Source organism: Choloepus didactylus, chromosome 17 (assembly GCF_015220235.1).
Source record: "Choloepus didactylus isolate mChoDid1 chromosome 17, mChoDid1.pri, whole genome shotgun sequence".
NCBI classification, from domain to species: domain Eukaryota; kingdom Metazoa; phylum Chordata; class Mammalia; order Pilosa; family Megalonychidae; genus Choloepus; species Choloepus didactylus.
Window position 1 is genome coordinate 75237731 of NC_051323.1, and position 27474 is coordinate 75265204.

General features: G+C 51.7%; 2 protein-coding genes and 1 pseudogene across 4 annotated transcripts; 2 read left to right on the top strand and 1 right to left on the bottom strand.

Moving 5' to 3' along the window:
- The first annotated feature begins 678 nt into the window (after positions 1-678).
- On the top strand, positions 679-21914 carry ANKRD39 (ankyrin repeat domain 39). Of its 3 annotated transcripts, none has more exons than XM_037807591.1 (4): positions 679-1081; positions 16417-16520; positions 16901-17107; positions 18631-18868. In XM_037807591.1, exons 1-4 carry the CDS (start codon positions 982-984, stop codon positions 18718-18720), a joined length of 501 nt encoding a protein of 166 aa, XP_037663519.1. In that variant the 5' UTR covers positions 679-981; the 3' UTR covers positions 18721-18868. The 3 variants fall into 3 exon arrangements, with proteins under 3 accessions (XP_037663519.1, XP_037663517.1, XP_037663518.1); XM_037807589.1 differs by lacking the exon at positions 18631-18868 and adding an exon at positions 21574-21914 and having other exon boundaries at positions 852-1081; XM_037807590.1 differs by lacking the exon at positions 18631-18868 and adding an exon at positions 21574-21914 and having other exon boundaries at positions 874-1081; positions 16904-17107.
- On the bottom strand, positions 14912-15962 carry LOC119512783 (annotated as a pseudogene).
- A 1471-nt stretch (positions 21915-23385) lies between the features above and the next one.
- On the top strand, positions 23386-26362 carry ANKRD23 (ankyrin repeat domain 23). The gene is given in 10 exon segments (XM_037806642.1): positions 23386-23418; positions 23640-24000; positions 24316-24554; positions 24638-24952; positions 24955-24984; positions 25214-25250; positions 25253-25323; positions 25521-25749; positions 25872-25969; positions 26060-26362. Coding segments are annotated over 10 exon segments (1692 nt in total). The 3' UTR covers positions 26339-26362.
- The last annotated feature ends 1112 nt before the right edge of the window (positions 26363-27474 follow it).

Below are 27474 nucleotides of genomic sequence, written 5' to 3' on the forward strand. Positions count from 1 at the left end.
CCTCCTGCGTGTTGGGGGGAAGGGGTTCGGGGTGTTTTCTACACATCCTCCCTTGTGGGGCTGGCAAAGGCTTGGGGGAGGGGAGAGGCGACGACTTGTGGGCTCTGGCAGAGCCTCTCCCCGCCGCAGGAGGAGGACTCCTGACAGTGTAACTTATTGTGTCCCCGCGTATTTATTTGTTGTAAATATTTGAGTATTTTTATATTGACAAATAAAACGTTGAAAATGAGAGCAGTGCTGGGCCGGGCCCCCTCCTGCAGCCGCAGGGCAGCTGGCGGCCCTCCCGGGGAGGGGAGCCCCCGCTCCGGCTGGTTCCCACAGCGCCGGCCCTGGGGCGGGGACTCGGACCGCGCCGTCGCCTCCGGGGAGCCGGCCCTGGCTCGCGGCCAGACGGAGGGACGCCGCCCGCGCGGGGCTGGGGCTGGGGCTGGGGGCGGGCGGACACGTGGCCCGGCCCTGGCTCTGGCTCGGGGTCCGAGGCCCCCGCCCGGCAGCCACCTGGAGCTCACCTGCCACCAGGTGCGCCCCGCGCCCACCGCCGTTTCTGAGCGCCCGGGCCCGGGGCTTCGAGACCGGCCCCCACGGCTTCTGAGAAGAGCGCGGGGGGCGTCCAGAGGTGACTGCCCCGCGGGGCTGGGACGAGGCGGGCCCGGGCTGACGCGGGAAGGGGGCGGCGAAGGATCCCCGGGGGTCCCGGGCGACAGGAGCGCTCCCGGCGGAGCCCCCGCCCGCTCCTCGCCCCCCGCCGCGCCGCCCGCCTCCGCCAGTCCGCGGGCGCCCTCTGGTGGTGCCCCGGGAGGCAGCCGGCGCTGCAAGTCCCGCCCCCTCCGCCCGGATTGGCTCGCGAGCTAAGTCCTCGGCCCTGGATTGGTCGGCCCCCGGGACGACTGAGGGCCACGGCGGGCGCCGAGTGGCTGGCTCCGGGCGGAGGAGCGAGGCCGAGCTCGCTGCCCCGGCGCGTCCACGGACGCCGACGCCGACATGGCGGCGCCCGGGCCCCACGCTGGCGGTCCCTGCTGCTCCCGGCCCACCGCGGTGCCCGGCGTGCAGCAGACGCTGGAGGAGATGGACTTCGAGCGGGGTGAGGCGGGGCCGCCCGAGGCGTGGGAAGCCGGGAGGCGCCACCTGCCCGGGTGTCTCGAGGGCGGGAAGAGCCCGGTCCACTCCTCGCCGCTGCCCCGCAGCCTGGGTTTGGCGGTCCCGGCTTTGCGCGCACCGCTCTGCACCCCCACACCGAGGCGGCCCCCCGCCGGGCTCCCGGCTTCCACTCGCGCCCTGCTCGCCGCACAGCAGCCGCAGGAACGTTTTGAAAATGTTCAATCGGATCATTTAGCTTCCCTGGCATGACCCACGAGGCTCTGTGTGGCCTGACCCTTGCCTGCTCTCCTTCTCTACCCTCTTTCTATTCTCAGCCTCTTCCCCCTGTCACCTGCTTCAGCCCCGCTGGTCCCTTTGGGGTCTGACATGCAAGACCCTTACCTGACTTAAAGTCATTGGTACCTGTTGCCACTTCTCTTTGGCATAAGTTACCTATTGACATCAGGCTAGGCGGTGCTTTTCCTTCAGGTCTCAGCTCAAATAGCACCCCTTCAGAGAGGTCTTCCCTGAACACCCCATTCCAGGGGGTGGGAGGGGGACAAGCACAAGGCATTTGCCAGTGTTTAGAGACATTTTTGGTTGTCACATCCAGGAGGGTGGTATTGGCATCTAGTAACAAGAGACCAGTGGTGACACAGCCCCCCACAACGAAGAATCAACCGGTCCAAAATAGGAATGGAGCTGCTGCTGAGAAAGCCCTGCCCCATCCAGAGTAGGGCCCCTTCCCTTTCAGGTCACCCTGCTCCAGCACCTTGTTTCCATCAAAGCCATTTTCACACCCTGACATCATTTTGTTTGTTTGCTTGTTTTTTTTGTCTATTTCCCACATATGCAAAAGAGCCTGATCTGTTTTGTTATTGTGGATTTCTTTTTGAAGTCATAGTTTCTTGCATCCCATCTCTTGTTTTGGGGATTCATTTTTATTTTTCTTATAGTACCTTTATAGTTCATTTTATTATAATATCATTTAATAGTTCTTTCAGTAAATTGGCCCTCACAGTAGCGTTATACTTAGCTGGTTACAAAATACTAGGTTGACAGTTACTTTTTCCTTCAGTTCTTTGGAAATATTTCTTCATCTCCTGGTATCTGCTAGTGCTATTAAGAAGCCTGTTGATACTCTGATGATTGGTCTTTGATGGGTGATGATCTTTTCTTTTTGTTAACCTTGAAAATAGTCTCTTTATTCTTGATGTTCAGTTTTCACTGTGCTAGGTTTATTTTTATTATCGGGGTTGGAATTTAATGAGATTTTTCATCTGAGGACTCATAGTTGTCTTTAGTATTTTCAGATGTCATCTCTTCAAACATTGCCTGTCTCCCATTGTCTCCAGTTTTTTTCATTTCTTTTTCTCCTTTTTTATTTTGAACTATTAGACATATTTTAGCACTTCTCGTTCTGTTTTGTTTCTTAACCTCTCTAATATTTCACTCTCATTTTGTGCTGCATTCTAGCTTATTTCCAAATCACTATTTCTCTCTTCAACTTGTGTGTGCAGTACTGTTGACCCATCTATTGTTTTATTTCAAAGATTCTACTTTTTAAATTTATTGACTTTTATTTCAGATCTGCCTGTTCTTTTTTACCTAATGTTCTGTTGATTTGTGGATTCTATTCCTTCTTCTTTTTGAACATATTAACATTGTTGCTTTTCAGATTGCACTATTGTGGTTAAATTTTGAGGCATATATTTTCCCATTTGTTGTGTTTGCTGTTTCTTTTTTCCTTTTAAAGCAGTTTTATTCACATACCATGCAGTCCAACCAAAGTGTACAATCAGTGGCTCTCAGTTGAATCACAGAACTGTGCTTACATCACCACAGTCAATTTTAGGACATTTTCATTGCTCCAAAAAGAAAAACCCCACACTCCTTATACCCCCCCATCATTGACACTTAGCTTCAGTGTGATACCTTTGTTACAGTTGATGGAAGGATATTATAATATTACGGTTAACTATGGGCCATAGTCTGCATTAGGTATATTTTTTTTCCTGTATATCACCCTGTAATTACACCTTGTCATAGTGACATACCTTTATTCTAGTCATGGAAGAACATTCTTGTATTTGTACTATTAACCACAGTCATCATCCGCAGCAGGGTACACTGTGTTATACAGTCCCATGTTTCATCTTCTAGATTTCCTTCTAGTGACCTATATAACCCTAAACTTCCCTTTCAGCCACATTCACACACACGATTCAGCACTATTAATTACACTCACAATGATGTGCTACCATCATCTCTGTCCATTTCCAAATTTGCACAATCAACCTTCTTAAAAATTCTCCACAAATTAAGCATTGGCTCCCCATTCTCCACCCTTATTCTATCTTCTATATTCTGTGTATTACAGAACTCTAGTTATTAACTCGGTGAGTTTGCTCATTACATTTAGTTCATATTCGTGAGATCATACAATATTTATCCTTTTGTGTCTGGCTTATTTCACTTAACATAATATCCTCAAGGGTCATCCATGTTGTCACATGCGTCAGGACTTCATTGCTTCTTACAGCTGAATAGTAATGCATCATATGTATATACCACATTTTGTTTATCCATTCATCAGTTGATGGACAGTTGGCGCTGTTTCCATCTTTTGGCAATTGTGAAGAATGCCACTATGAACACTGGTTTGTAAAAGTCTGTTTGCATTCCTGCTTTCGGTTCTTCTGAGCATGTATCCAGTAACAGGATGGCCGGACCATGTGGCAGTTGGGTATGGTTAGCTTCCTGAGGAGCCGCCACACTGTCTTCTACAGCAGCTGCACCATTGTACATTCCTACCAGCAGTGAGTAAATTTTCCTATTTCTCCACATCTTCTCCAACTTTTGTAGTTTTCTGTTTATTAGTGGTCATTCTAGTAGGTGTGAAGTGATAATCTTGTGGTTTTGATTTGCATTTCCCTAGTATTTCCCTAGTAGCTAGTGGTGTTGAGGATCTTTTCATGTGCTTTTTAGCCATTTGCATATCCTCTTTGCAAAAATGTTTGTTCATGTTTTTGCCCATTTTTAAATTGGGTTGTTTGTCTTTTTATTGTTGAGTCATAGGATTTCTTTATATATTCTGGATATTAAACCCTTATCGGATATGTAGTTTCCAAATATTTTCTCCCATTGAATCAGCTGCCTTTTCACCTTTTGACAAAGTCCTTTGAAGCACAAAATCTTCAGTTTTGAGGATGTCCTATGTATCTTTTTTCTTTCATTGCTTGTGCTTTGCATGTAAGGTCTAATAAACCATCACTTACCACAAGATGCTTCCCTACATTTTCTTCTAGGAGTTTTATGGTCCTGGCTCTTATATTTAGGTCTTTGATCCATTTTGAGTTAATTTTTGTATACGGTGTGAGATAGGTGTCCTATTCCATTCTTTTCCATATGCATTTCCAGTTCTCCCAGCACCATTAGTTGAAGAGGCTGTTCTGTAGAGAGACAGTTGAGTAGACTTGGCAGCCTTATCAAAGAGCAACTGACCACAAATGTGCGTGTCTGTTTCTGAACTCTGAATGGAAGTCCCTTGATCAGTATGTCTGTCTTTATGCCACTACCATGCTGTTTTGACCACTGTAATTCTGTAATATGCTTTAAAGTCAGGAAGTGTGAGTCCTCCAACTTCGTTTTTCTTTTTCAAGATGTTCTTGGTTATTCAGGGCCCTTTACCCTTCCAAATAAATTTGATAATTGGCTTTTCCATTTCTTCATTGTAAGCCATTGGAATTTTAATTGGGATTACATTGATTCTGTAAATCAATTTGAGAGGAATTGACATCTTAATGATACATGGTCTTCCAATCCATGAACACGGAATGTCCTTCCATTTATTTACGTTTTCTTCAATTTCTTTTAGCAGTGTTTTATAGTTTTCTGACTACAGGTCCTTTATATCCTTAGTTACATTTATTCCTAGATATTGGATTATTTTAGATGCTATTGTAAATAGAATTTGTTTTTTAATTTCCTGCTTATATTGTGCATTACTAGAGTATAGAAATACTACTTGTTTTTGTGGGTTGATCTTATCCCACCACTTTGCTGAACTAGTAGCTTTGTAGTAGATTTTTGGGGACTCCCTAAATATAGGATCATGTCACCTGAAAATAGTGAAAGTTTTACTTCTTCCTTTCCAGTATGAATGCATTTCTTTTTCTTGCCTAATTGCTCTGGCTAGAACTTACAGTACAAGTTTGAATAACAGTGGTGACAGTGGGCATCTTTGTCTTGTTCCAGACGTTAGAGGGAAAGCTTTCAATCTTTTCCCATTAAGTACAGTGTTATCTGTGGGTTTTTCATGTATGTTCTTTATGTGGAGGAAGTTTCCTTCTATTCCTATCTTTCAAAGTGTTTTTACGAAGAAAGGATGCTCAATTTTGTCAGTTGCCTTTTCTGCATCAATTGATATGATCATGTGGTTTTTTTCCCCTTCCATTTGTTAATGAGATGCATTACACTAATTGATTGTCTTGTGTTGAACCACCCTTGCACACCTGGAATAAAACCCACTCGATCCTGGTGTATAAATTCGTTTAATGTGCTGTTGGATTCGATTTACAAGTATTTTGTTGAGGATTTTTCCATCTATATTCATTAGAGAGATAGGTCTGTGATTCTCTTTTCTTCTAGTACCTTTATGTCGCTTTGGTATTAGGGTAATGTTGGCTTCACAGAATGAGTTACATACTGTTCCTTCCTCTTCAGTTTTTTGGAAGAGTTTGAGCAGGATTGGAATTAATTCTCCTTGGAATGATTGGCAGAATTTACCTGTGAAGCCATCTGCTCCTGGGCTTCTCTTTGTTAATAGGTTTTTGGTGACTGATTCAATCTCTTTACTCATGATTGCTTTGTTGAGGTCTTTTATTTCTTCTAGAGTCAGCATAGATTGTTTGTGTATTTCTAGGAAATTATCCATTTCATCTAAGTCATCTAATTTGTTGGCATACAGTTGTTCATAGTATCCTCTTATGATCTTTTTTATTTCTTTTGGGTTAGTAGTAATGTCCCCCCTCTTATTTCTGATTTTACTTACTTACATTTTCTCTCTTTTTTTCTTTGTCACTATAGGTAAGGGTTTGTCAATTATATTGATTTTCTCAAAGAACCAACTTTTGGGTTTGTTGGTTCTCTCTATTGTTTTTTTGGTTCCCAATTTCATTTATTTCTGTTCTAATCTTTATTTCGTTCCTTCTGCTTGCTTTGCGATTATTTTGCTGTTCTTTTTCTAGTTCCTCCAGGTGTGCAGTTAGGTCTTTGATTTTAGCTCTTTCTTACTTCTTAATGTAGGTATTTAGGGCTATAAATTTCCCTCTCAGCACTACCTTCACTGCATCCCATAAATTTTCCTCTGTGTTCTTGTTTTCATTCATCTTGAGATATTTACTGATTTCTCTTGCAGTTTCTTCTTCGACCCACTGATTGTTTAACAGTGTGTTGTTTAACCTCCATGTATGTGTGAATTTTCCAGTTCTCCACCTGTTAATGATTTCCAGCTTCATTGCATTTTGATCATAGAAATCGATTTGTACAATTTCAGTCTTGTAAAATTTATCGAGAACTGTTTTGTGACCCAACATGAGATCTATCCTGGAGAATAATCCCTGAGCACTTGAGAAGAATGTATATCCTGCTGTGGGGAGGGGATGGTGCACTGTTCTGTACATGTCTGTTAGGTCTCCTTCATTCATCATATTATTCTAGTTCTCTGTTTCCTTATTGATCCTCTGTCTGGATGTTTTGTCTGTCTATAAAAGTGGTGTGTTGAAGTCTCCCGCTATTATTGTACAGACCTGTATTCCTCCCTTTACTTTTGCCAGTGTTTGCCTCATGCATTTTGGGGCACCCTGGTTAGGTGAATAAATATTTATGATTGTTATTTCTTTTTGGTGGATTGCCCCTTTTATTAATACAATGCCCTTCTTTGTCTCTTATAACATTTTTGCATTTGAAGTCTGTTTTGTCCAATATTGGTATCACTATTCCATCTGTTTTGTGTTTACTGTTTGCCTGGAATATCCTTTTCCAGCCTTTCACTTTCAACCTATTTGTATCCTTGGATCTAAGGTGAGTCTCTTGTAGACAGCATATAGATGGATCTTATTTTTTTAATCCATTCTGCCAGTCTGTGTCTTTTTGTTAACATTCAGTGGTATTCTTGTAAGGGCAGTACTTACTTTGCCCATTGTATCCTTTGGCTTTTATATTTCACATCTTGTTTTTGTCTCTCTTTTTACCCTTTTAATTATTCTCTTTGATAATCTTCATTTCTACTGCGGTCGCGGTTACTGCTTCTGGGGGGAGTGGCGGCCGGTAGCGGAGCCCTCAGCTCTCGGGGCTGCTTAAAGGGTACCGGCGGCGGGGGCTCTTTCCCGGAGGCGAGGGCGAGGCGGAGGACTTGGCCAGGTCCTCGGCGGGGGGCGTACAAGGTGTGGAGGGCGGCGATAAGGACAAAAACACTCTTTATCCAGTAGGAGTATGCGCCAAAGAGATTTATTCAGGGGTGATTACAGGTTATATAGGCTGGTAAGAAGGGTAGGGCTGGAAAAGAGGTGAAGTAGCCTTAAATGGCAATACTGAAGGGAGAGGGGCTAGGATTGGTTCTGAGAGGACGCAGGAGCCGTTGCAGCGGGCGGGAGTTGTTCCGGCCATGGTGCATACGCGCTGGCGGTGGCAGGAGTTGCCTTGGCACAGGGGAGTGTGCGGGCAAGATAAGGAAGTGGGGAAAGGGCGGTTAGGAGAAAGGCGGTTCCCTCCGGCAAGCCTCCCCTGCCAGTGGCATTTTGGGTGAGGAAAAGGGAGCTGCCTTGACCTCGCTCCCCAGGCTCGGGGGGGCTGCAGAGGGCACTAACGCCCGTACCCACTACCCTCCCCAGGGGGTGATATCAGGTCTCCCGGCCCAGGCCTGGTAAGCCGAGGTACAAGCTCAGTCACCCGCAATTCCCCTTTCTTTTCTAATTAGAGGAAGAGGCTTTACCGGAGAGGCCCGCTAAGGGTGAGGGAAGGGGGAGGTTAGGGAAGGGAAAAAGGGGTTGACGGTGGCTCAGCGAGGCTGGAGCTCAGTGTTGGTGTGGTGCCCGGGCGCTTGACAATGGCTTCGCTGCAGCGGGCTGGGCGAAGGTGAGGGGTTTAAAGTTCAGGGGTTTAGAGAAGCTGGAACTCGAGGCGAGAGCAATGTTCAGGTGATTGAGAAGGGCCTCGCGGTTGGCGAGTCGACCGGTGGCATTGAGGTCGTGGAGGGTTGGCTGTCATCTTGGAGTGGGGGGCGTCAGAGGTGGCGAGTCGCTGATACTGGATTTGCACGAACGAGGAAAAAATGGCATCCGTTTGTTTCCTTACAAGCTGGACAATTTTGCGGATGAGGCAGGGTCCTAAGATGAGAGCTAGAATAATTATTAATAAGGGGCCAAGAAAAGGAAGGATGTATGGGAGGATGGGAGTGAAAAAACTGGACCAATAACTGGTGGCTTCACGATCTTTTTTACGCTTTTCTAGTCCCTCTCGGACTCTTTTCAGGCTGTCCTCGACGAGACCTGTGGAATTGGCATATACATAGCACTCTTCTCCTAGGGCGGCGCAGAGGCCTCCTTCTTTGAGGAGGAGAAGGTCAAGACCTCGGCGGTTTTGGAGCACTACCTCAGAGAGGGAATTGACAGAATTTTTTAGATGGTAAATAGCGTTTTGTAAGTGATGAATGTCTTCGTCAACAGCCGCCCTGAGGTGAGTTAGGGCGGAGCCTTGACTGGTTAGTGCAGCGATTCCGGTGCCAATGCCGGCAAGACCTAGGAGGGAGGCAATTGTGAGGGCGGTGATGGGCTCTCACTTTTGCAGAAGGGCAGGAGCTGCAGTTCTTTCCAGACGGAGGAAGAAGTCTTCTTCGCTGTGGTATAAGACCCTAGGGATAAGGACAATTAGGAGGCAAGTTTCTTTATATTCACTGATGATATTCGTGCTGAGACAGGGGGTAAGTCCTGTAGAGGAGCAGAGCCATTGGGAGGAGTTATGAGGAATGAGAAATTTTGCCGAGTTGCTGGGAGATGAGTAGCTGGCACAGGCAGTGAGGTTGGGAGAGTTAATGGAGCGAGGGCGGACGCACTTTCTCGTATAGGAGACTGAATGAAAGGTCAGGGGGACGGCAGAGGTATTCCAATTGCATTCCAAGGGGTTGTTTTCTGTACTTTCTGAAAAGGAGAGGTTGGAGGCAACGGGCTCGTACAGTGAGGAAGAGGTGGAGAGGCAGAGCCAGCAGGATGAGGTAAAATTGGGGTTGGAGGAGTTTACTGAGGTAAAGGCGGCTTGGATGAGGCTGAGGAGGGGAGAGGAGTAACGAGAGGGGGGCAGAAAAGGCTGGGGTGGTGGGGTTGGCGATGCGTTGTTTGCAGCTGAGGTGCGGCTGGTTGGAGTTGAGGTGAGGCTGGAGAGCTGTGGAAAAAGGGGGTTAATGACTTTATTGGGACCTATGCCAGAGGGTGTTTTTAAAGCAGTATTTTGGTATGGTTGGTTTACAGCCTCCTTTTTTATTAGAATAAGTGATCCTCGGTCGGTTCCTTTCTCATAGATTCTGAAGCCCCAAGTTTGACCGAGTAACCAGGAGGGATTAGTGGGGAGCTGCACTGTAAGATTAAGATGTGTGCAGGATCCCTTACTTTCTTGGCCGAGCCAGTTAACAGTAGGGAGTTTGCACCCTGTAGGGGCCCACTTTAGGGTAAGGTAATGATCAGGAACAGGAGGCTTCCAATTAGTGGTTAGTGTTTCACACCCCCAGTATGCACAGTAGTACTCGTTGGGGGAATTACAGTACGATTTTCCAGGATTTGAGGATGGGCACATGTAATATTGGGCCTGGGGATCACTTACCTTTTGAGCGCAGGTTTCTTCGACTCTGGAGACAAAGGTGGCGAAAGGCTTACTCGGCTCCTGGAAGAGCTTGGTGAATTTATTAGGCCGACAGGCAGAGCAGTTGGCAAATGCTCGTAAGGCGATTCCCCAAAGAATAGGCCAAAAGGCGGCAGGCGTATTAATATAGGCAGATGCGTTTATAAACGCTCCCGTGCCCATATAGGCTTCGGGGGGATGATAGACTCCAAGGGCTGCGTCTTGTTCACTTTGCTTAGCTGCTTCCGCCTGGAAGTGAGCACGCCAGTCGACAAACTGACCGGGGTTAAGAATGGAACGGGCAAGCGAGGCCCAGTCTTGGGGGATGCAAAAGTCCATGCCGAGATCCTGCAGTATTTGGGAAGCGTATGGGCTACCTAACCCGTCCTCCTTGACGGCCCTGCGAAGCTGCTTGATAGTATCTGAGTCAATGGGATACCAGTCATATGGTTTCTGTGGGGTGGGGGCAAGGTTAAGAGGAAAGCAGCGAAAAGCACGAGAGAAAGGAGGACGCGCTTGCAGAGGGCTTGGCGCAGGAGTGGGGGTAGGGGGAGCGTTGCCCCAAGGGTTGCCTTGAGGTGTAGAAGGCAGCCAGGGGTTGTTAGCCGGCAGGGTGGGAGGAGCGGCAGCAGCTGCCGGTAGCGGCTCCGAGGGGGAGCTCGCCGAAGGGGGAGGCGGGAGTGGGAGGCCCCAAGCGTCGCAAGATGGCGGCGCGGTGGGCGTGGCTAAGACACAAGATGGTGGATCAGCCCCGCCCTGTGAAAGGGCGGGGTTCAAGGCACGAGATGGCGGACTAGCTCCGCCCTGTGGAAGGGCGGGGTAAAGCGTACGCGGTTTCCGGCCCAGCTTAGGGCTGATGTCATCGCCGGAGCATTTCCTCCCCTCGATGGAAAAAGAAGGAGGAAGTTCGCCATCTTGGCGTGGCGCAGTGTTATTTTGCTTTTTGGGAGTCACCTCGAGCGCGTTGTTAATCTGCTCGACTAAGGACTCCGTGTCCGAGTCATGATTTGAATTAATATCGCCATCTGAATCTGTTGGCTGGGTTGATAGGGCCTCCTTGGATTTAACGGGGCCTCGATCAGGGGGGAGGGAGCCTTGAAGGCAGGAGCGGATGGTTATCAAGGTGGGGAGCAAGCCGGGAGGGAAGCGCTTGCTCTCATGTTCCATAGCGTTAGTGACTTGATCAATAAGACGATCATAAGTAACAGGGTCCCAAAGATGGCAAGTGGTGAGCCATGGGTTAAAGGGCAGCAGGAGGTCCCAGTATACCTGCAGCTGCCGAACAGACACTTTACAGCGATGTGTGTCTAGGAGACCCGCTAGAGCACGAACTTGAGGTGCCTGGCACGTAGATAGACGATTACCCATAGCTGAGGGGGGAGGAGGGGGGGTTGTTTACCGAGCAGAGAGAATGAGATAAACCGTGGCCGCGAGGCCGAAGGAGACGGCGAGAACGGAAAGCAGTGCCCTTTGGCAACGGGAGCAGTCGGGGGGGGGGGCGGTTGCAAAGAGGCACACGGCGCCAAATGAGGAAACAAAGATACAAAGAACCACAGCAAAGTAATGGAGGGGAAGAGGGAGAGCGTTAGGAGGAACGGGGGTCATAGAAGTGCGCATACAAGAGGACGAAGAGAGCGTGGGGGAAGGGAGGAGCGGCTTTGGAGCGGTGAACCTCATACGGCTCCGGAAGCGGCGAAGGAGAGGCGGCCCTTACCTTGCAGGCGAGGAAACAGGAAGCTGGAGAGGCGTCCGGGCGAGCGGGCGACCTGCCGAACTGTTGTGTGGAGACGCTTCCTCACACGGGGCACCAGTTGCGGTCGCGGTTACTGCTTCTGGGGGGAGTGGCGGCCGGTAGCGGAGCCCTCAGCTCTCGGGGCTGCTTAAAGGGTACCGGCGGCGGGGGCTCTTTCCCGGAGGCGAGGGCGAGGCGGAGGACTTGGCCAGGTCCTCGGCGGGGGGCGTACAAGGTGTGGAGGGCGGCGATAAGGACAAAAACACTCTTTATCCAGTAGGAGTATGCGCCAAAGAGATTTATTCAGGGGTGATTACAGGTTATATAGGCTGGTAAGAAGGGTAGGGCTGGAAAAGAGGTGAAGTAGCCTTAAATGGCAATACTGAAGGGAGAGGGGCTAGGATTGGTTCTGAGAGGACGCAGGAGCCGTTGCAGCGGGCGGGAGTTGTTCCGGCCATGGTGCATGCGCGCTGGCGGTGGCAGGAGTTGCCTTGGCACAGGGGAGTGTGCGGGCAAGATAAGGAAGTGGGGAAAGGGCGGTTAGGAGAAAGGCGGTTCCCTCCGGCAAGCCTCCCCTGCCAGTGGCATTTTGGGTGAGGAAAAGGGAGCTGCCTTGACCTCGCTCCCCAGGCTCGGGGGGGCTGCAGAGGGCACTAACGCCCGTACCCACTACCCTCCCCAGGGGGTGATATCAGGTCCCCTGGCCCAGGCCTGGTAAGCCGAGGTACAAGCTCAGTCACCCACATCTACATTCTCCTCCAAGCCTCTCTCTCCTGTCTTTTCCTTTCAGCCTGCAGAATTTCCTTCAGTATTTCTTATAGAGAAGGTCTCTTATTAACAGATGCTCTTAGCTTCTATTTATCTGTGAATATTTAAACTTTTGTTTATGAAGGACAGTTTTGCTGGGTAAATAATTTGGGCTGGCAAATTTCCTCTTTCAGTATCTTAAATATATGATACCACTGTCTTCTCATCTCTATGGTTTCTGAGGAGAAGGCGACACTTAGTCTTATTGCACTTCCCTTGTATGTGATGGATTGCTTTTCTCTTGCTGCTTTCAGAATTCTCTATCTCCAGCAGTTGACATTCTGATTAGTGTGTGTCTTGGAATAGTTCTATTTGGATTTATTCAGTTTGGAGTATGTTGTACGTCTTGGATATGTATATTTATGTCTTTCATAAGAGTTGGGAAGTCTTTGGTCATTATTTCCTCAGATATTCTTTCTGCCCCTTTTCCTTTCACTTCTCTCTCTGGAACACCCATGATGCGTATGTTTGTGTGCTTTGTGCAGTTCCCTGAGACTCAGTTCCCCGAGACTCTGCTCAAATTTTTCCATTCTTTTCTCCATCTATGATTTTATCTGTTTGGTTTCAGATGCCCTGTATTCCAGGTCGCTGATCCTTTCTTCTGCCTGTTTTAATCTGTTATATGCCTGTAGTGTATTTTTAATCTCATCTATCATGCCTTTCATTCCCATAGGTTGTGTTATTTTTCTTTGCATGCTTTCAAATTCTTCTTTATGTTCACCCAGTGTCTTCTTAATACCCTTTATCGTTTTAGCCATATTTTCCTTTGTCTCCTTGAATTGGTTTAGGAGATTTGTTTGAACATCTTTGATTAGTTGTTCCAAATTCTGCATCTCTAACTTTTTAATTTGTTCCTTTGACTGGGCCATATCTTCCTGTTTCTTAGTATGTCTTGTCATTTTTTGCTGATATCTGGGCATCTGATTATCTTGATGAGATTATTCTGAAGGTTAGTTTTTCTCTCCTGTTGAGGATTTTGTTGTTGATTGGGCTTGTGTTAAGGCTCTTCTTTGACCCTTGGTTCATCAGTATTTCCCAGCCAAAATGGGACCGGGGGCCCATGCCGGCAGCACAGACCGGTTCCAAAGGGCCCTGGGAGAGGGTCGGGAAAGATGCCAAAAAGCGTTTCTTTCAGCTCCTCAAGCTTGTACTTTCCTCGCCTGCCAGCAGATGGCCCTCTCTGGTAACCTATTCCCCACAGCTCTAAGAAGCAGGGTGTTTTTAGCCCTCTGCCAGCTCCACCTCTGACGCCATCAAAACAATGGCACAGTAGGCACCTGTTCAGGATGAGCCAAAGCAGCGGAACCCGGCAGTCTAAAGTTGCCAGCTAATTGCTGGCTCAGTACTGGGCCATGTTCCCCTCTGTTCTTGGGCAGGAGGACCTCCATGGCCCATCCAGTCCACAGCAGCCCCCCAGGCAGAAACCAGAGCTGCTTGTCTCAGGGCTGGGCTCCAGGAGCCGCAGCTGAGCAAGTTACTCCTAGTTCTTCACCGCAGTTTCTCAGCCTCTTAACTCCCACTCGTCCCCACATGCCGTGCAGTACTCCCCTGGTCTCCAGAGCCCTAGCACAGATGTTTTGGACCCTTTCTGCTGCCCACTTGCTGTTTTGGGGAGACAAGTGAGCCTTGCAGCTCCCTATTCTGCTGTCTTCTTTCTCTGACTGTTTGTTTCTTGTTTTGCAGTTTTTAGTCTTTGAGCTCAGGATGGTCCGCTTTGTGGGAAATTCTCACGCAGGCACCCAGACTGCTGGAGGAGGCTCCAGTTGGGGCATTTCTTAAAGCTGCCTCTGCCTGGCCGTGTGGGTCCCCTTGTCTGGGTCAGTTTCTGTGACACATTCTTAGCTTGGGTTTTTTTTTGTTCCCCAGGGGTGGTGCATATGGGGGCCCCACACCTCTGTGTCGCCCAGGCAGAGTTTCTGATTCTTTAGTTTTCTTCTGCTTTTTTCTTCTGTAATTTTAATGGAAGCGATGCTATTAATTTTTTAAAATTCTCTTAAGCACAGAATTTTAATATCTAAGCCAATTTTTTGATAAGAAACATTATCAGGAACTTCTGTCAGAACCAAAATAATTATATTCATTCTTCCTAACATCCAAATTGAAGGTCTTCTAAACCCAAAACAAAAATCTCACACAGAAATACAAAGTAACCAAAAATCACATTCTAGGAGTTTGGTGCATTCAGCAGCCTTCACTGGGCTGCCCAGTCATCCTTGAGCTACTTTCAAAGCATAACACTTTAGCTCATCAAACTATACATTGTCCATTTGCTTTTTAAAATTTTAAAAGAAATATAGTAAAACTTAAAGGAATTCACAATCATTCCTGACTCATTTCAGTGTCACCTACAGCACATAAACAGGATAGCTGTTTGCAGAGCACGTGATTAGGTGATACAAATCTTCAAGATTTAGTTTTCTTTCAAACAGTATAAAACACCCACAACTCCAAGTATGAAGGGACACAGATGATCTTTGAGAATTCCACGGGACCATGCAGGTGCCCGAGCCGCTCTCCATAGAGCGACAGGGCTTCCGTCAAAGTGACACAGTTCCCTTGTGTAAGAGATTTCCCACCCTGTTTCTGTACTTTCATGGAAAGGTCAAGAATCAGCCTGAGAAACTCCCACGTGGAATCTTCTTCCAGAGACACGGAGATTGGAACAGCTGTCAAATCATTAATCACATCATCACACTTTCTCCCATTTGGCTTACTTCTTCAGTGCTGGAACACGGCCTTCTGTTAGATCCTGATAACATTCGCCTTTAAGATTGTCTGAGATGCCACCACAAGTTTTTCACGTGTATTTCTTAACACCATCAATCACTGTTTGGTCAGTCTCACCATAGTCACCATCTTTGGTTTCAGTTTGACTGTGTCATGTGACACGCCCCCACCTCCGCCTCCCAGAATCGGTACGTCTTGGCCAGTGTAATCTTCTTTCCCACTGCCCTTGATGGCCCAGCTATGTGCCAGGTCATTCTCTGCCAAATAACATCCCCACTGAGGATGAGAATGTTTCCAAACTGTGGGAGACCGGGGGCCGTGTGCCGTGTCAGTTACAACCGCGCGGAGTGCCCATGTCTTCTGCTTCTGCTGTCTTCTCACAGCTCTCTGAGCGGGGCCCTTTTCGTTTCCTTCAGGTTTCTGTTCAGATGTCACCTTACCAAAGAGGCCGGTCCTGACCATTCTTTGTTCCCTTCCCTGCTGAGTTTTTCTTCATGCCTGACTTAGTATGTATTTGTTTGTTTGTTTTCTGTCTCCCTGAGCTGAATGAAAGCGCCACGGGACAGGGATCATTTTGTTCTCTGCTGACCCCTGTGTCTAGAACAGTGGCAGACACGTGGTAGGTGTTCCATAGCTGTTTGCCAAGCGAATGACTTGCCCGGGCACGGCAGCTTGCTTCCTGCTGCTCTGCGAGGCAGGCGAGTGGGGTTTCCCAGGCCCCTTGCATCGTGACGCGGCACTTCCTGCCTCTGGCTCCCTGCCGTGCTCGTGGCCGGTGCCTGGACTGCAGACCAAAGCCACTGAGGTTGTGCCTGGTCCCAGCACCCTTCGTTCGGTGCCTGCTCACTGCTTGGCTGTGCTTTTCACTTTCTTTCTGGTACCTGGAAATTTTTTTCTCTTGCTTTTGAATTTGACTACATATTAAAACATTTCAAAAAAATTATTCCTTTGTGTTTGAAATGGGAGGAAAAAATTTCTGTGTCTGCCCAGCTACTGTCTGATTAGAAAAGCCCCTTGCCTGTCTCGTTGACTGCTGTATCGTCAGCACCCAGAGCAGTCCTGGGACACATCAGCTCGGTTACTGTTTGTTGGACGAGGGAATTTTCTGTTTTATGGACGAGTCGAGAAAGCTCTGCAGAGCCCCGTGACTCAGAGTCCGCACCCCGGCTGTCTTTCTGCAGGAATCTGGTCGGCAGCCTTGAACGGAGACCTGGGCCGGGTGAAGTATCTCATCCAGAAGGCCACAGACCCTAGTCAGCCTGACTCGGCCGGCTACACTGCCCTGGTGAGCGGGGCAGGGGCACTGCGCCAGAGAGAGGCTTCAGCTGTCTCGCCCAGGAGGGGCCCTGTTTGCCTTCATCTTTGCCCTTTTGCTTTTCCCAGCAACGTTTCTGTTTTAAGTGTCATTGAGCCTGGCTTCTTTAAAATTAGTGCAGGTGTTTTACATTAGTTGTTACATTTTATTTTCATAACCACCCCATGAGGTAGCAGTAAGTTATCATGCCCATTGCCCAGCTGAGGACACGGATGCTGGAAATTAAGAAGCTTGCCTGGGTCACACAGCATCTGGGGGGCGGCACCCCTCACCCCAGAGCCCAGCCCTCAGCCGCTGTGCTGCCCCAGCCACCTGCTTGCGTCCTCGCTCACCTCGGTCTCTGCTGCCAGCAGCACTACGCCAGCCGCAACGGGCACTACGCCGTGTGCCAGTTCCTGCTGGAAAGTGGAGCCAAGTGTGACGCCCAGACCCACGGCGGAGCCACCGCTCTGCATCGGGCCAGCTACTGCGGACACGCGGAGGTCGCCCGGCTCCTGCTCTCGTACGGGTCCAACCCCAGGGTGGCGGATGACGATGGCATGACCAGTCTGCACAAGGTGCGCCTCTTCCCCTCCAGGAGCTTGTCCCCCCCGCTGCAGCAGCCACAGCGCGTTCCTGATAGGAAGTATGGAGAAAACAGGGCAGGGGAGGCCGTAAGAGTCATTTGTAGTCTCAGCGCTCACCTCTCACCATTTTGGGATTAAAGTGTACTTTCCAGCCTTTTTCCTGTGCATGTAAATGGGAATCAGAACAGTCAGGATCATTTTATTTCTTCCCCTTAATGATACGCTCCAAATGCCTTTCTGTGTCTTGAGTTTTCTGAAACTCTCACCTACTCTTGCTCATCCCTGAGGTCTGTTTTCTACACTGTATCCAGAAGGATCATCTAATTAAATTGTCAACTTTTTCTGAATAGAAACATGTACCCCTGATAAGCAATTTGAGGAGTACCAGAGCACCCCACGAAAGAGCTTCCCCTGCACCCTGAGCTCCAGGCCCCTAGTTTCCCAGGTCCCCTGCCTCAGGGCGACCGCTGGGCGCCCCAAGAGGTGTTCTGTGCGTGTCGGGGGGTGTGTGTGTGTGTGAATATGATCCTCTCCTGGTCCCCCCAGGTTTTCTCCAAGAGTGCTGGCTTTAAAAAGCAGCTCTGACTGTGCCGTACTTACGTACAGTCTTCCCTTGCTTTCTTTTACCACGTCCGCAGCCAGTTTCCCGGGCGTCGGGCTGCTGCTGCTGGTCTGCGCCTCTCTGAGCACTCGTCCCCTTGTCCGGGACTCTCAGGCCCTTGAACCTGCTGCTTGGCCGGGCCAGGTACAGCAGGTGCTTCCCGCCGCCGGGTGCCTCTCGCCTCCCGTGTGGCATCCTCCATTCTTTCTGGATCTCAGCTCACACATCATGCCCTCAGAGAGCCTTCCCTGACCCCCAGGCAGCTCACCCAGCTGCATGCCCAGAACACCCTGTGCTCGACCTTCCTTAACTTTCATCCCCCTTAAAATCCCTTGTTCAGTATCTGTCCTTCTCTCTCTGGACAGCTGGGACTTGCCCTTGTTTGCCCTTGTAGGCCCAGCACTTAGCACAGGTGCTCAGTATTTGCTGAATGAACTGGATGCTATTTTTTTTTAAATCCTTGCCAATTCAATGGGTAGATTGCTTCTTTCTTTTTTCTTTCTTTTTTTTCCTTTCTATTGTAAAATATATGCAACTCAAAATTTACCATTTTAGCTACTTTCAAGTGTATAGCTCAGTGAATTAATTTCGTTCACAGTGGTGTGCTGCCTTCACCACCATCCGTCACTCAGACTCTTTCATCACCTCAAACAGAGACTCACCCCCACCAAGCAGCAACTTACGTTCCCTCACCCCCGGCCCCTGGGGACCTGCACTCTGCTTTCTGTCCTTATGGATTTGCTTATTCTGGGTATTTCATAAAGCGAGATCATACATGTCCCAGGGTTCATCTGTGTTGTTGCCTGTAGCAGAACCTCATTTCTTTTTGTGGCTGAGTAATTTTCCGTAGTGTGTTTACATTTTGTTTACCTTTCATCTGTGGGTGGACACTTTTCTTCTTTTTCTTTTAAAGCCATTGTATTCACACACCATGCAGCCCATCCAGAGTGTAGTCAGCGGCGCTCAGTGCATCACACAGCTGTGCTCTCATCGCCACATGTAAGAACATTTTCATTGCTCCGAAAAAGAAAAACCCCACACCCCGTATGCCCTCCTATTATTGACATTTAGCATTGTGTGGTAGCTTTATTACTATTGATGGGAGAATATTGAAATGTTACTGTTAACTATGATCCCTAGTTTGCACTAGGTGTGCTTTTTCCCGTATACCACCCTAATGTTAGCACCTTGTAATAGTGATGTATATTTGTACCATTAACCACAGTCGTCATCCACAGCAGGGTTCACGGTGTAATACAGTCGCATCACGTTTCATCCTCCAGCTTTCCTTCTGGTGACACACACAACCCTCAACTTTCCCTTTCAACCACATTCACGCACACGATTCAGCGCTGCTAATTACCCTCACAGTACTGCGCTCCCATCACCTCTGTCCGTTTCCAAACATTTACACAATCAACCTTATTAAAAATTCTGCACAAATTAAGCATCAGTTCCCCATTCTGTACCCTCATTCTGTCTTCCAGTAACCTATATTCTGGATCTCAACTGCATGCGTGTGCTTGTTATGTTTAGTTCCTGTCAGTGACGTCATACAGTATTTGTCGTTTTGTGTCTGGCTGATTTCACTCAATACAGCGTCCTCAGGGTTCATCCATGTTGTCGCATGCATCGGGACTTCATTCCTTCTTAGAGCTGAACAATTGTCCATCATATGTATAAAGCACATTTTGTTTGTCCACTCAACGGTTGATGGACACGTGGGTTGCTTCCATCTTTTGGCAATTATGAACAGTGCCGCTGTGAACATTGGTGCGCAAGTGTCGGTTCGTGTCCGTGCTTTCGGGTCTGCTGGTGTATCCCGAGTAGCGAGTAGCGGGATTGCCGGCTCGGAGGGCAGCTCTGCACTCGCTCTCGCCTCCTGGGAAGCCGCCACACCAGCCTCGCAGCACCCCCCAGCAGGGAGCCAGTGTTCCTGTTTCTCCACATCCCCTCCAGCACTTGTGGTTTCCTGTGTTTTTTTTCTTTTGTTCTTTTGTTCTTTTAACAGTGGCTCTTCTAGTAGGTGTGAAATGATATCTCATTGTGGTTTGGATTTGCATTTTCCTAATAGCTAGTGAAGATGAGTGTCTTTTCATGTGCTTTTTAACCATTTATATTTCCTCTTTGGAAAAATGTCTCTTCAAGTCTTGCTCATTTCTTAATTGGGTCATCCTTTGATTGTTGAGTTGTCGGATTTCTTTATCTATTCTGGAGAGTAAACCCTTATTGGATATGTAGTTTCCAGGTATTTTCTCCCATTGAGTCGGCTGCCTTTTCACCTTTTTGACAAAGTTCTTTTTTTTTTTAAGAGCAGAGTTATTTTAATAGCATCAAATTGAAATTTACCCAAATGGCCATCAAAGTTAGAGAGGATAAAAGTTGTGGAATAATCACCCAATGTAATACTACACAGCAATAAAAATAAACAGCCATTTGCAGCAATATACATGCCTTTTTTTATTTAATTTTATCAAGATATATTCACACACCATAGCAGTCATCCAAAGTGTACAGTCAGTTGTTCACAGTACCATCATATATTTATGCATTCATCACCACAACATTGTTCATTACTGTAAAGACAAAGTCCTTTAAAGCACAAAATGATTCCATTTTGAGGCGGTCCCATGTATCTGTTTTTTCTTTCATTGCTTGTGCTTTGAGTGTAGGCCTAAGAAGCTACCACCTACCACCACATGCTTTCCTATGTTCTCTTCTACAATTTTCATGGTCCTGGCTATGTTTAGGTCTTTGATCCATTTTGAGTGAATTTTTGTATAAGGCGTGAGGCAGGGCCTGAGTTGAAGTTGCTCAGACTTTGTAGGCCACAGCTCACGTGATGGTGTTTGAGGCAGGAGAATGCTGTGGGGAGGCCCGGCTGGTGTCACACACAGTCTGCAGCATTTTAGTTTCATCTCTGTCCCTTTTTCTCTTGTTCAGCAGCATCTTAGAATGTAAATGTCTGAGGGATATGACTTTTTCTTCTTTCTTTTTTTAAGAAACAATTTGTAAACATCAATACTTTATTTTTTGTAAAAGCTTATTTGGAATGCATCACACAGTTACTCACAATATACCACAGCCTGAATTGAGGCAACAAAATGGAGAATCTCAGGTCTGTAGTCATCAAGGGGACCTGCTAAATGAAGATTTGGATTGAAATTGGGATGGTGGTTGCTATTAATATTCATTTTGATGCCTACCTCTGAAGAAAGAGCCCTGACAGTTTTGTCTGTTGTGGGGAGGAGGGAAAATCCCAGTGTTACAGAGTTCTTAGAGCGTCAGACTTTGAGGTCAGACAGATCTGGCTTAGAAGCCCCTGGCTGCCACAAGAGGTCTGTGACTTTGGGCAAGTTAAATAACTTTTATCAACCTTAGCTGCTTCATCTGAGGATAAAATGGGAATAATGATAGTTCCCTCATCTCAGGGTTATCATGGCAGTTAAAGAAGATAATCCATGGAAATCACTTGATTCTGTTATTCTTTGGAGGGTTAAGTTAAAAGTTGACATCCAGACTGGGATTATCTGCCTCAAAGAGGAGAAACCCGCTGCAGGGCCCGTGCATGCTGCACCCCACGCCCACCAGGCCCAGCCCCTCAGTGATCCGTGACGCCTGTGGAGGAGGCTCAGGCCCCTGGATTCGGTGCTCGTTTTCACCATGCAGACCGGGGACAGGCCAGCTGCCCGCGTGGCACCGGGAGACGCCACTGGTCAGGCTGGGAGTGTCCAGACAGCTGGGGTCTCCATGTCCCTGGGAGGCCCCCCCCGGGGGGCCAGGGCCCCTGGAAGTGCAGCGAGAAAAAGCAGGCCTGGTGGCGGGACAGCTCTTTACCAGGCCCCTCTCTCCCCAGGCCGCGGAGAAGGGCCACACAGATGTGTGCTCCCTGCTGCTGCAGCACAGCCCAACCCTGAAGGCTGTCCGGGACCGCAAGGCACGGCTCGCGTGTGACCTGCTGCCCCGCAACAGTGACCTCCGGGACCTGCTCGCCAGCTGAGCTGCCACCGCCCTGCCGCAGGCGGCCCTGCCAGGGCGCCCAGGCCCGGTCTCTGAGCACCGACCTCGGGCAGCACCCATGCTGCAGGGCGGGGCCCCGAACAAGCCCCACTTGTGGCCACTGTGGACGCAGACTCGGGGGGCTTGGCAGGCAGAGTCTATCCGTTTGGAAGAAAATAAAGTTATATCCTTACTTCATCCCACTCACAGAAGGAAATTCCTAGTAGATTGTAGACCTAAATATATAAAACAAAACTGTAAGTTTTAAGTAAGAAGAAAATATGGACCAGATGACAAGTAAAAGCCACTTCCTGGCTGTGTGGCTTTGGTTCAGGTCACGTGGCCCCTCTGTCCCTCAGTGTCTTCTGCAAGTTGAGAGTGACGGTGACAGTCCCTGCCTCGCGGTCACCGTCAGGCACACGGTGCCGACATGGACAGTGCCCGGGGAGGCCCGGCCTGGTGCCCCACAGTGTGTGTGTGTGTGTGTGTGTGTGTGTGTGTGTGTGTGTGTGTGTGTGTGTGTGTGTGTGTGTATTTTCAGGCTGTCACTTGTCTTAAATTTGCTCACAGAGTCTTTGTTCATGGAAGCTGGTGCAGCCACTGTAAATGGCAGTTTACAATATCCTAACATTTACATGAGCAGGGCCAGTAATTTGCCTTCTCTGTAGCTACACTAGAGAAATACCCGTGTATTCAGACATGTGCACCAACACCCAGGGCGTGGTGTGAAAACTGCTGCTCACCCGGCTCTCACCAGCCGGGGGATGGCTGGACTGGGGCTCGTGTCGTGTGGGGTCCGGGCAGCCGACGGGAGGAGCGGGCGGCGCCGTGCGTGCTGGCGTGGGAAGGGCCGGGTCGGGTTTGCAGTCCGCGCCTCTTCAGATACAGCCATAGAACGTGACGCAAATTCAGAAACTGTAGCGGATAATCGCTGGAGCCGTGCAGTCCTCTGTGGCCGCCAGGTCCCCTGGACCGGTGCAGGAAGCGCGGACAGTCCAGGGGGCTTGAGTGTTTGGATTTTCTACAAATAAGTCAGTCCAGTTACCTTCATGTAGGAGAAAAGTTTCCTGCTGAGAATTTCCCACGAGGCCTGTTAATGCAAATGCCCTTCTTCTCGAATGTTAAAGGGCAAGAATTTTAGGTGCGGGGTGGACGGTGGAGCCCAGCACTAAGCCTGAAGCATTTCCTTCCTGCTTGCCCTCGCTCCAGTCCAGGGAACGCTCCCTTCTCGTAACCAAAAGCAAGAAATCTCCTGTGTCTGACAGACACCCTGAAGCCCAGGGACTGGACTTCTTGAGCAGCCGTGGTTTAATTCCCTCAGAGCCTGGAAGGTCTTAGGAGGAAGGCAGCTCTGTCAGCGGAAACGCCGGCGTCCCTGGGGGGCCTGTGGCTCCAGCCCGCGTCTCTCCCTCTGGTTCTGGCCGCCTCTCCTGGCTGCGCTGCTTCTGGAGTTGTACTTACCAGCGATCTGGTTCCCTTTCAAAGGTCGGGGCAGATCAAGGCCTAGCAGGGCGAAGACGCGCGTGGCTTTTTAGGGGGAACTGGGAAGTTTGGTTTGGGCGGCTTGCGACAGGCTGATCGTGACTGAATTTAGCGTTTACCGCTGTGCATCCTTGTCCGCTGGGGACCTGTGGGGGCACGGAAGGGTTTTCAAGAGGCGAGAGTGCTGATGGCAGACGAGGCCTGGCTTCCTGCGGTGGTGGTGCTTAAGACACCAGCTCCTAGGAGGTGTGGAGGAAGGAGCAGGCGCTGTGGGGGGCACAGGGGCACCTGGGGAAGGGTCTCAGCAGGCAGCGGGGAAGGTGGCCTGGAAAACGGCCAAGGGAAACCACCCGAAGCTGAGCCACTCCTCTGAGCGGTGATCACTGTAGTGACAGGCTGGCCCCTCTGGCCTGTCCTCCCTGATCCCCTTTGGACCTTCAGCCCCTTCTGCTTCGGCCGTCAGGCCGGGTCTTTCAGGCTTCGCAGGCAGCCAGGCCTGACACAACAGGGCAGCTCGGGCTCGGTTTCCCCCTGGTGGGTCTGGACTCAGGAGAGGGGGCGAATCTCCCCAGGGGTGTGGTCGGGGTTCAGGCTGTGGGTGCCGAGGTGCTGCTGACTCAGCTGGGCAGCCCCTTTCCCTGCCTTCAGCAAGCCCCGCTGCCAGGCTGCTATTTTCATTGTGTGACGGAGCCCCTGCCTGCCCTGCCCCAGGAGACCGGCTCCTACGAAAGGATGAAGGGCTCGGCCGCTCAGCAGGGCCTGAGGAGCGGGGGCCATGGATGGGCTCAGTGTCCAGCAGTTGGTAAGGATTGGGCCTGGGGCCTGGGGGGCAGCATCCTTCCGTGGCCGGAGGGTCAGGTCTTTGGAGCAAGAAAGCAGGTGGCTCTTTTCCTATCTGCCCAGATCGTGAGTGAGGGGGTCGGGGGGGGGGGAGCACGAGAGGGGAGTGGAGGGGTGGAGGGGACCACCCTTGACCGCAGCGAGCTCTGCTCTGGCCTGGGTCACCTCTGAGACACGGGAGGCTGGGACTGGCTGGGGCTCTGGGCTGTCTGTCCTGGTGAGGTGGGTTGCAGGCTGCCGGTTTGCTTGAGACGGGAATGTGGCTCCACTGTGCCAGGAGCCCTGGGTCCTGGCACCTGCCACCCCAGCTCGCCCCCTGAGTGCCTGCAGGGGGCCAGGGACGGAGGAGGGGTGACTGTGAAGACGAGGCCAGCACAGACACGGGGTCGGGGAGCTGCCAAGAATGGCCCACCGCGGAGCTCAGCCTCTGGCGGGGTCCCCAGTGCCGCACAGCTCCATCCTCTCAGGGGCCTGCCACCTGCGAGGGTTGAGTCTGTCCTCACCCTATCCCTGCAGGTAAGTGGTGAGAGAGGTGACGGGAAAGTGCTGGGATTTGGACCTGGAGTTCCTGGCCCTGGAGACTGGCCTGGTGGCTGGAGGCTGGGACCCTGGGAGGCTGTGGCCCGGGAGTGGCGGCGACTGGAAGAAGAGAAGGAGCAGAGTGGGACTCGGGGGCGTGGGGGCGCCCGGTGTGGTGGGGCCCTGAGCAGGGAGCCAGCGGAGGGTCCGTCCCCAGGGCCCTGCACCAGCCCCCAGTGGCCGCCAGCGCCCGCAGGCCCCACCACACAACTGCTTTCTGCCTGTCTTCCGTCTCAGCTGAGAGATTTAACAGTTCCAGACTGAATCTGAAGAACGTGGCCAACTTGGAAAACTTGGTTCAGAGACAGAGAGAAAGGCGACTGAGACGCAGAGCCCTCCGCCCAGGGACCCCGAGCCCCCCGTTACAGTGAGGGGAGGTCGGGGGCGGGCAGGGAGCGTGACCCGGGGAGCTGGCAGGGAAGGACTCCCCTTCCCGGGGAGGAGGCCACTGGACACAGCAGCCTGGACGTGGCTGCTGGCCCCACCGCGGAGCCCCCACAGGCCTCCAGGGCACGGGCCTCACGGGCGGACGGCAACTGCGGTGCCGCGGTGCTGGCTTTGGGGGACGATTTGGTCGTGTCCTTTGCCCTGTCCAGCCACAGCCCCAGGCCGGGCCGGAGCCTGTGGCCCTGGAGTGTTCCTGAAGGCCGCTGCCGAGAACCAGGAGGCCCTGAGGGATGAGGGGGACCCCAATGCCTGCGACCAGGTAGGGAGCTTGGGGGGCCATGGGGGTGGCAGCCTTCAGCACCGGGTTCCCCACAGCTGCAGGGGTGCGGTCGTCTTGAGCTGGGTGGGAGAGCCCTCAGGGTGCTGGGGAAGTAGGCGGCTCTGCTCAGGGGCCCCTCCTGGGCACAGACTCTAAGTGGCTGCACTCCCAGGCTCACCTCCCGTCCCCACCCCCAGCTCCGCCGCACAGCCCTGCGCTGGGCCTGCCTGCGAGGCCACGGCCGGCTCGTGACCAGGCTGCTGGAGGCGGGGGCCAGCGTGGACGCCCGGGACTTGGTGAGCCCTGGGGGAGCCCAGTGTCATGGCCACCCCCAGCCTAGCACCCCGGCTGGCAGGAGAGCTTTGGTGCTTTATCGCACAGCTGGACAGGACAGCTGTGTTCTGGGCCTGCCATGGAGGACATTTGGTGAGGGGTGCATGTTGGCACAGCTGGCCCCTGGGAGCGGGTGCTGCTCTGGAGAGGGGGAGCCGAGCCTCCCAGGCCCGGGAGGGGCCTCAGCACCAGCACCCACTCCTCACCCCACACAGATCCGGAGCACCCCACTGCACGTGGCCTGCGGACCCGACACTGCGACTGCCTGGAGCGCCTGGTGGCGTGCGGAGCCCACATCAACGCACAGGACAAGGTGGGCCTGCGCCGCCAGGGGCGGGGGCTGAGGGTTCCTTCCCCAGGTGGTGACAGCACGGGCCGGCCTGCCCCTGCCCTCTCTCCACAGGAAGGGGACACGGCCGTCCACGAGGCGGTGTGGCACGGTCACTACAAAGCCATGAAGCCGCTGCTGCTGCACGGAGCCCAGAGCGTGCGCAATGCAGCGAGTGCGAGAGGGCGCCCCAGGCCCTGGCACGAGGACGCCAGGTGGCGCCAGGCGGGAAGGACTGACACGGCCCCTTGTCCCCAGGCGTCGATGACCCCAGTGCAGCTGGCACGGGACTGGCAGCGGGGCATCCAGGAAGCGCTGCGGGCCCATGTCGGGCACCCTCGGACTCGGTGCTGAGGGCAGCAGGCCTGCGGGTCACTCACAGCCACCATTCCAGCCCCTTCGCCCCTCCGCCCGTCACACGCCTGCACACCCTCCACGGGCCCTCCCCGTCCGACTCCAGCCCCTCTCCGGGTGGTGCGGCCCTGCCGTCACCAAGAGGCGGCGTGCGGCGCGGCAGGCAGGGAAGCACGCCGCCCTGGCTCCCAGAGTTCGGGCCGACTCGCTCCCTGCTGGAGCCGGAGCTGCTGGCAGTGGAGGACCAGGGTGAGCAGGAAACGAAGTGGGTCCTGGTGAGGGGCAGTGGGTGGAGCAGAAAACAGTCCCGACCCTCGAACTACCCGGAGGGGTGGGTCTCACCTTCCTCTGTGCCACTAACCCTCGGAGGGGAGACCCACCGTGCCCTGCCATCCCCGAGGGCAGGAGCTGCCACCCAGTGGCTGCCCCGGGGAGCTCCGTCCTGTCCACAGCAACCCCAGAAGCATCTGGAGCGGCTCTCCATGTGGGGTCCCAAGGGCTCTGGGGCTGGGCTTGGCACTCTGGAAGGGTCTGTTCCACAGGTTGGGGCCCTGGAGCAGCCACTGGCAGGGGCAGTTTTGTTGCCTCAGAAGCCCCAAGACGAGCTGGAGCTGTGCCTCAGCTGAGCCACTGCCCAGAGGCGTGGGTCAGGCCTGCCTGCGCCCGGGAGCTGGCCGGTGGCTGTCCTGTGGGGACCAGCCTGGCTGTGGGACTGCTTGTGGCCCATCACCTCCTGGGGCGGCCCGTAACCCTGGTTTGTCTGAGGCTCCTCCACCCCCTGGAGCCTCTGCCCTGCCTGGACCCCACAGCTGCACCCCCACTCTGCTTTATCCCACCCCAGGGGCTGGGACGCGGGGCTCTGGACCGCTCCACGAGGGGCGGCCACGGAAGGCAGGCCAGCCTCCTCAGGTGCCTCGTCTGGGGGCTGGTGGCAGCGTGAGGACACAGCCCTGCACCAGCTCTCCTCGGCCTCCTCCCGTCTGCTGCTTGCACCACGGCTCACTGGTGTCGACCTGTCCCAGCAACTTCACTGCTGCTGGCCAGGCCGGGCCCCAAAAGGCCAGAAGCCGAGACCAGGGGCTGAGGGGACAGGGTGGGGTGAGGCCAGCCTCCCTCCCATGGCCCCGGGCTGCGCC

What these genes read in the sequence shown, in the direction of transcription:
- ANKRD39 (XM_037807589.1), top strand. Translation starts at nt 982, where the DNA reads ATGGCGGCGCCCGGGCCCCACGCTGGCGGTCCCTGCTGCTCCCGGCCC. An exon ending in GGAGATGGACTTCGAGCGGG is followed by an intron (nt 1,082 to 16,416) that starts GTGAGGCGGGGC and finishes GTCTTTCTGCAG; the next exon opens with GAATCTGGTCGGCAGCCTTG. An exon ending in CGGCCGGCTACACTGCCCTG is followed by an intron (nt 16,521 to 16,900) that starts GTGAGCGGGGCA and finishes CTCTGCTGCCAG; the next exon opens with CAGCACTACGCCAGCCGCAA.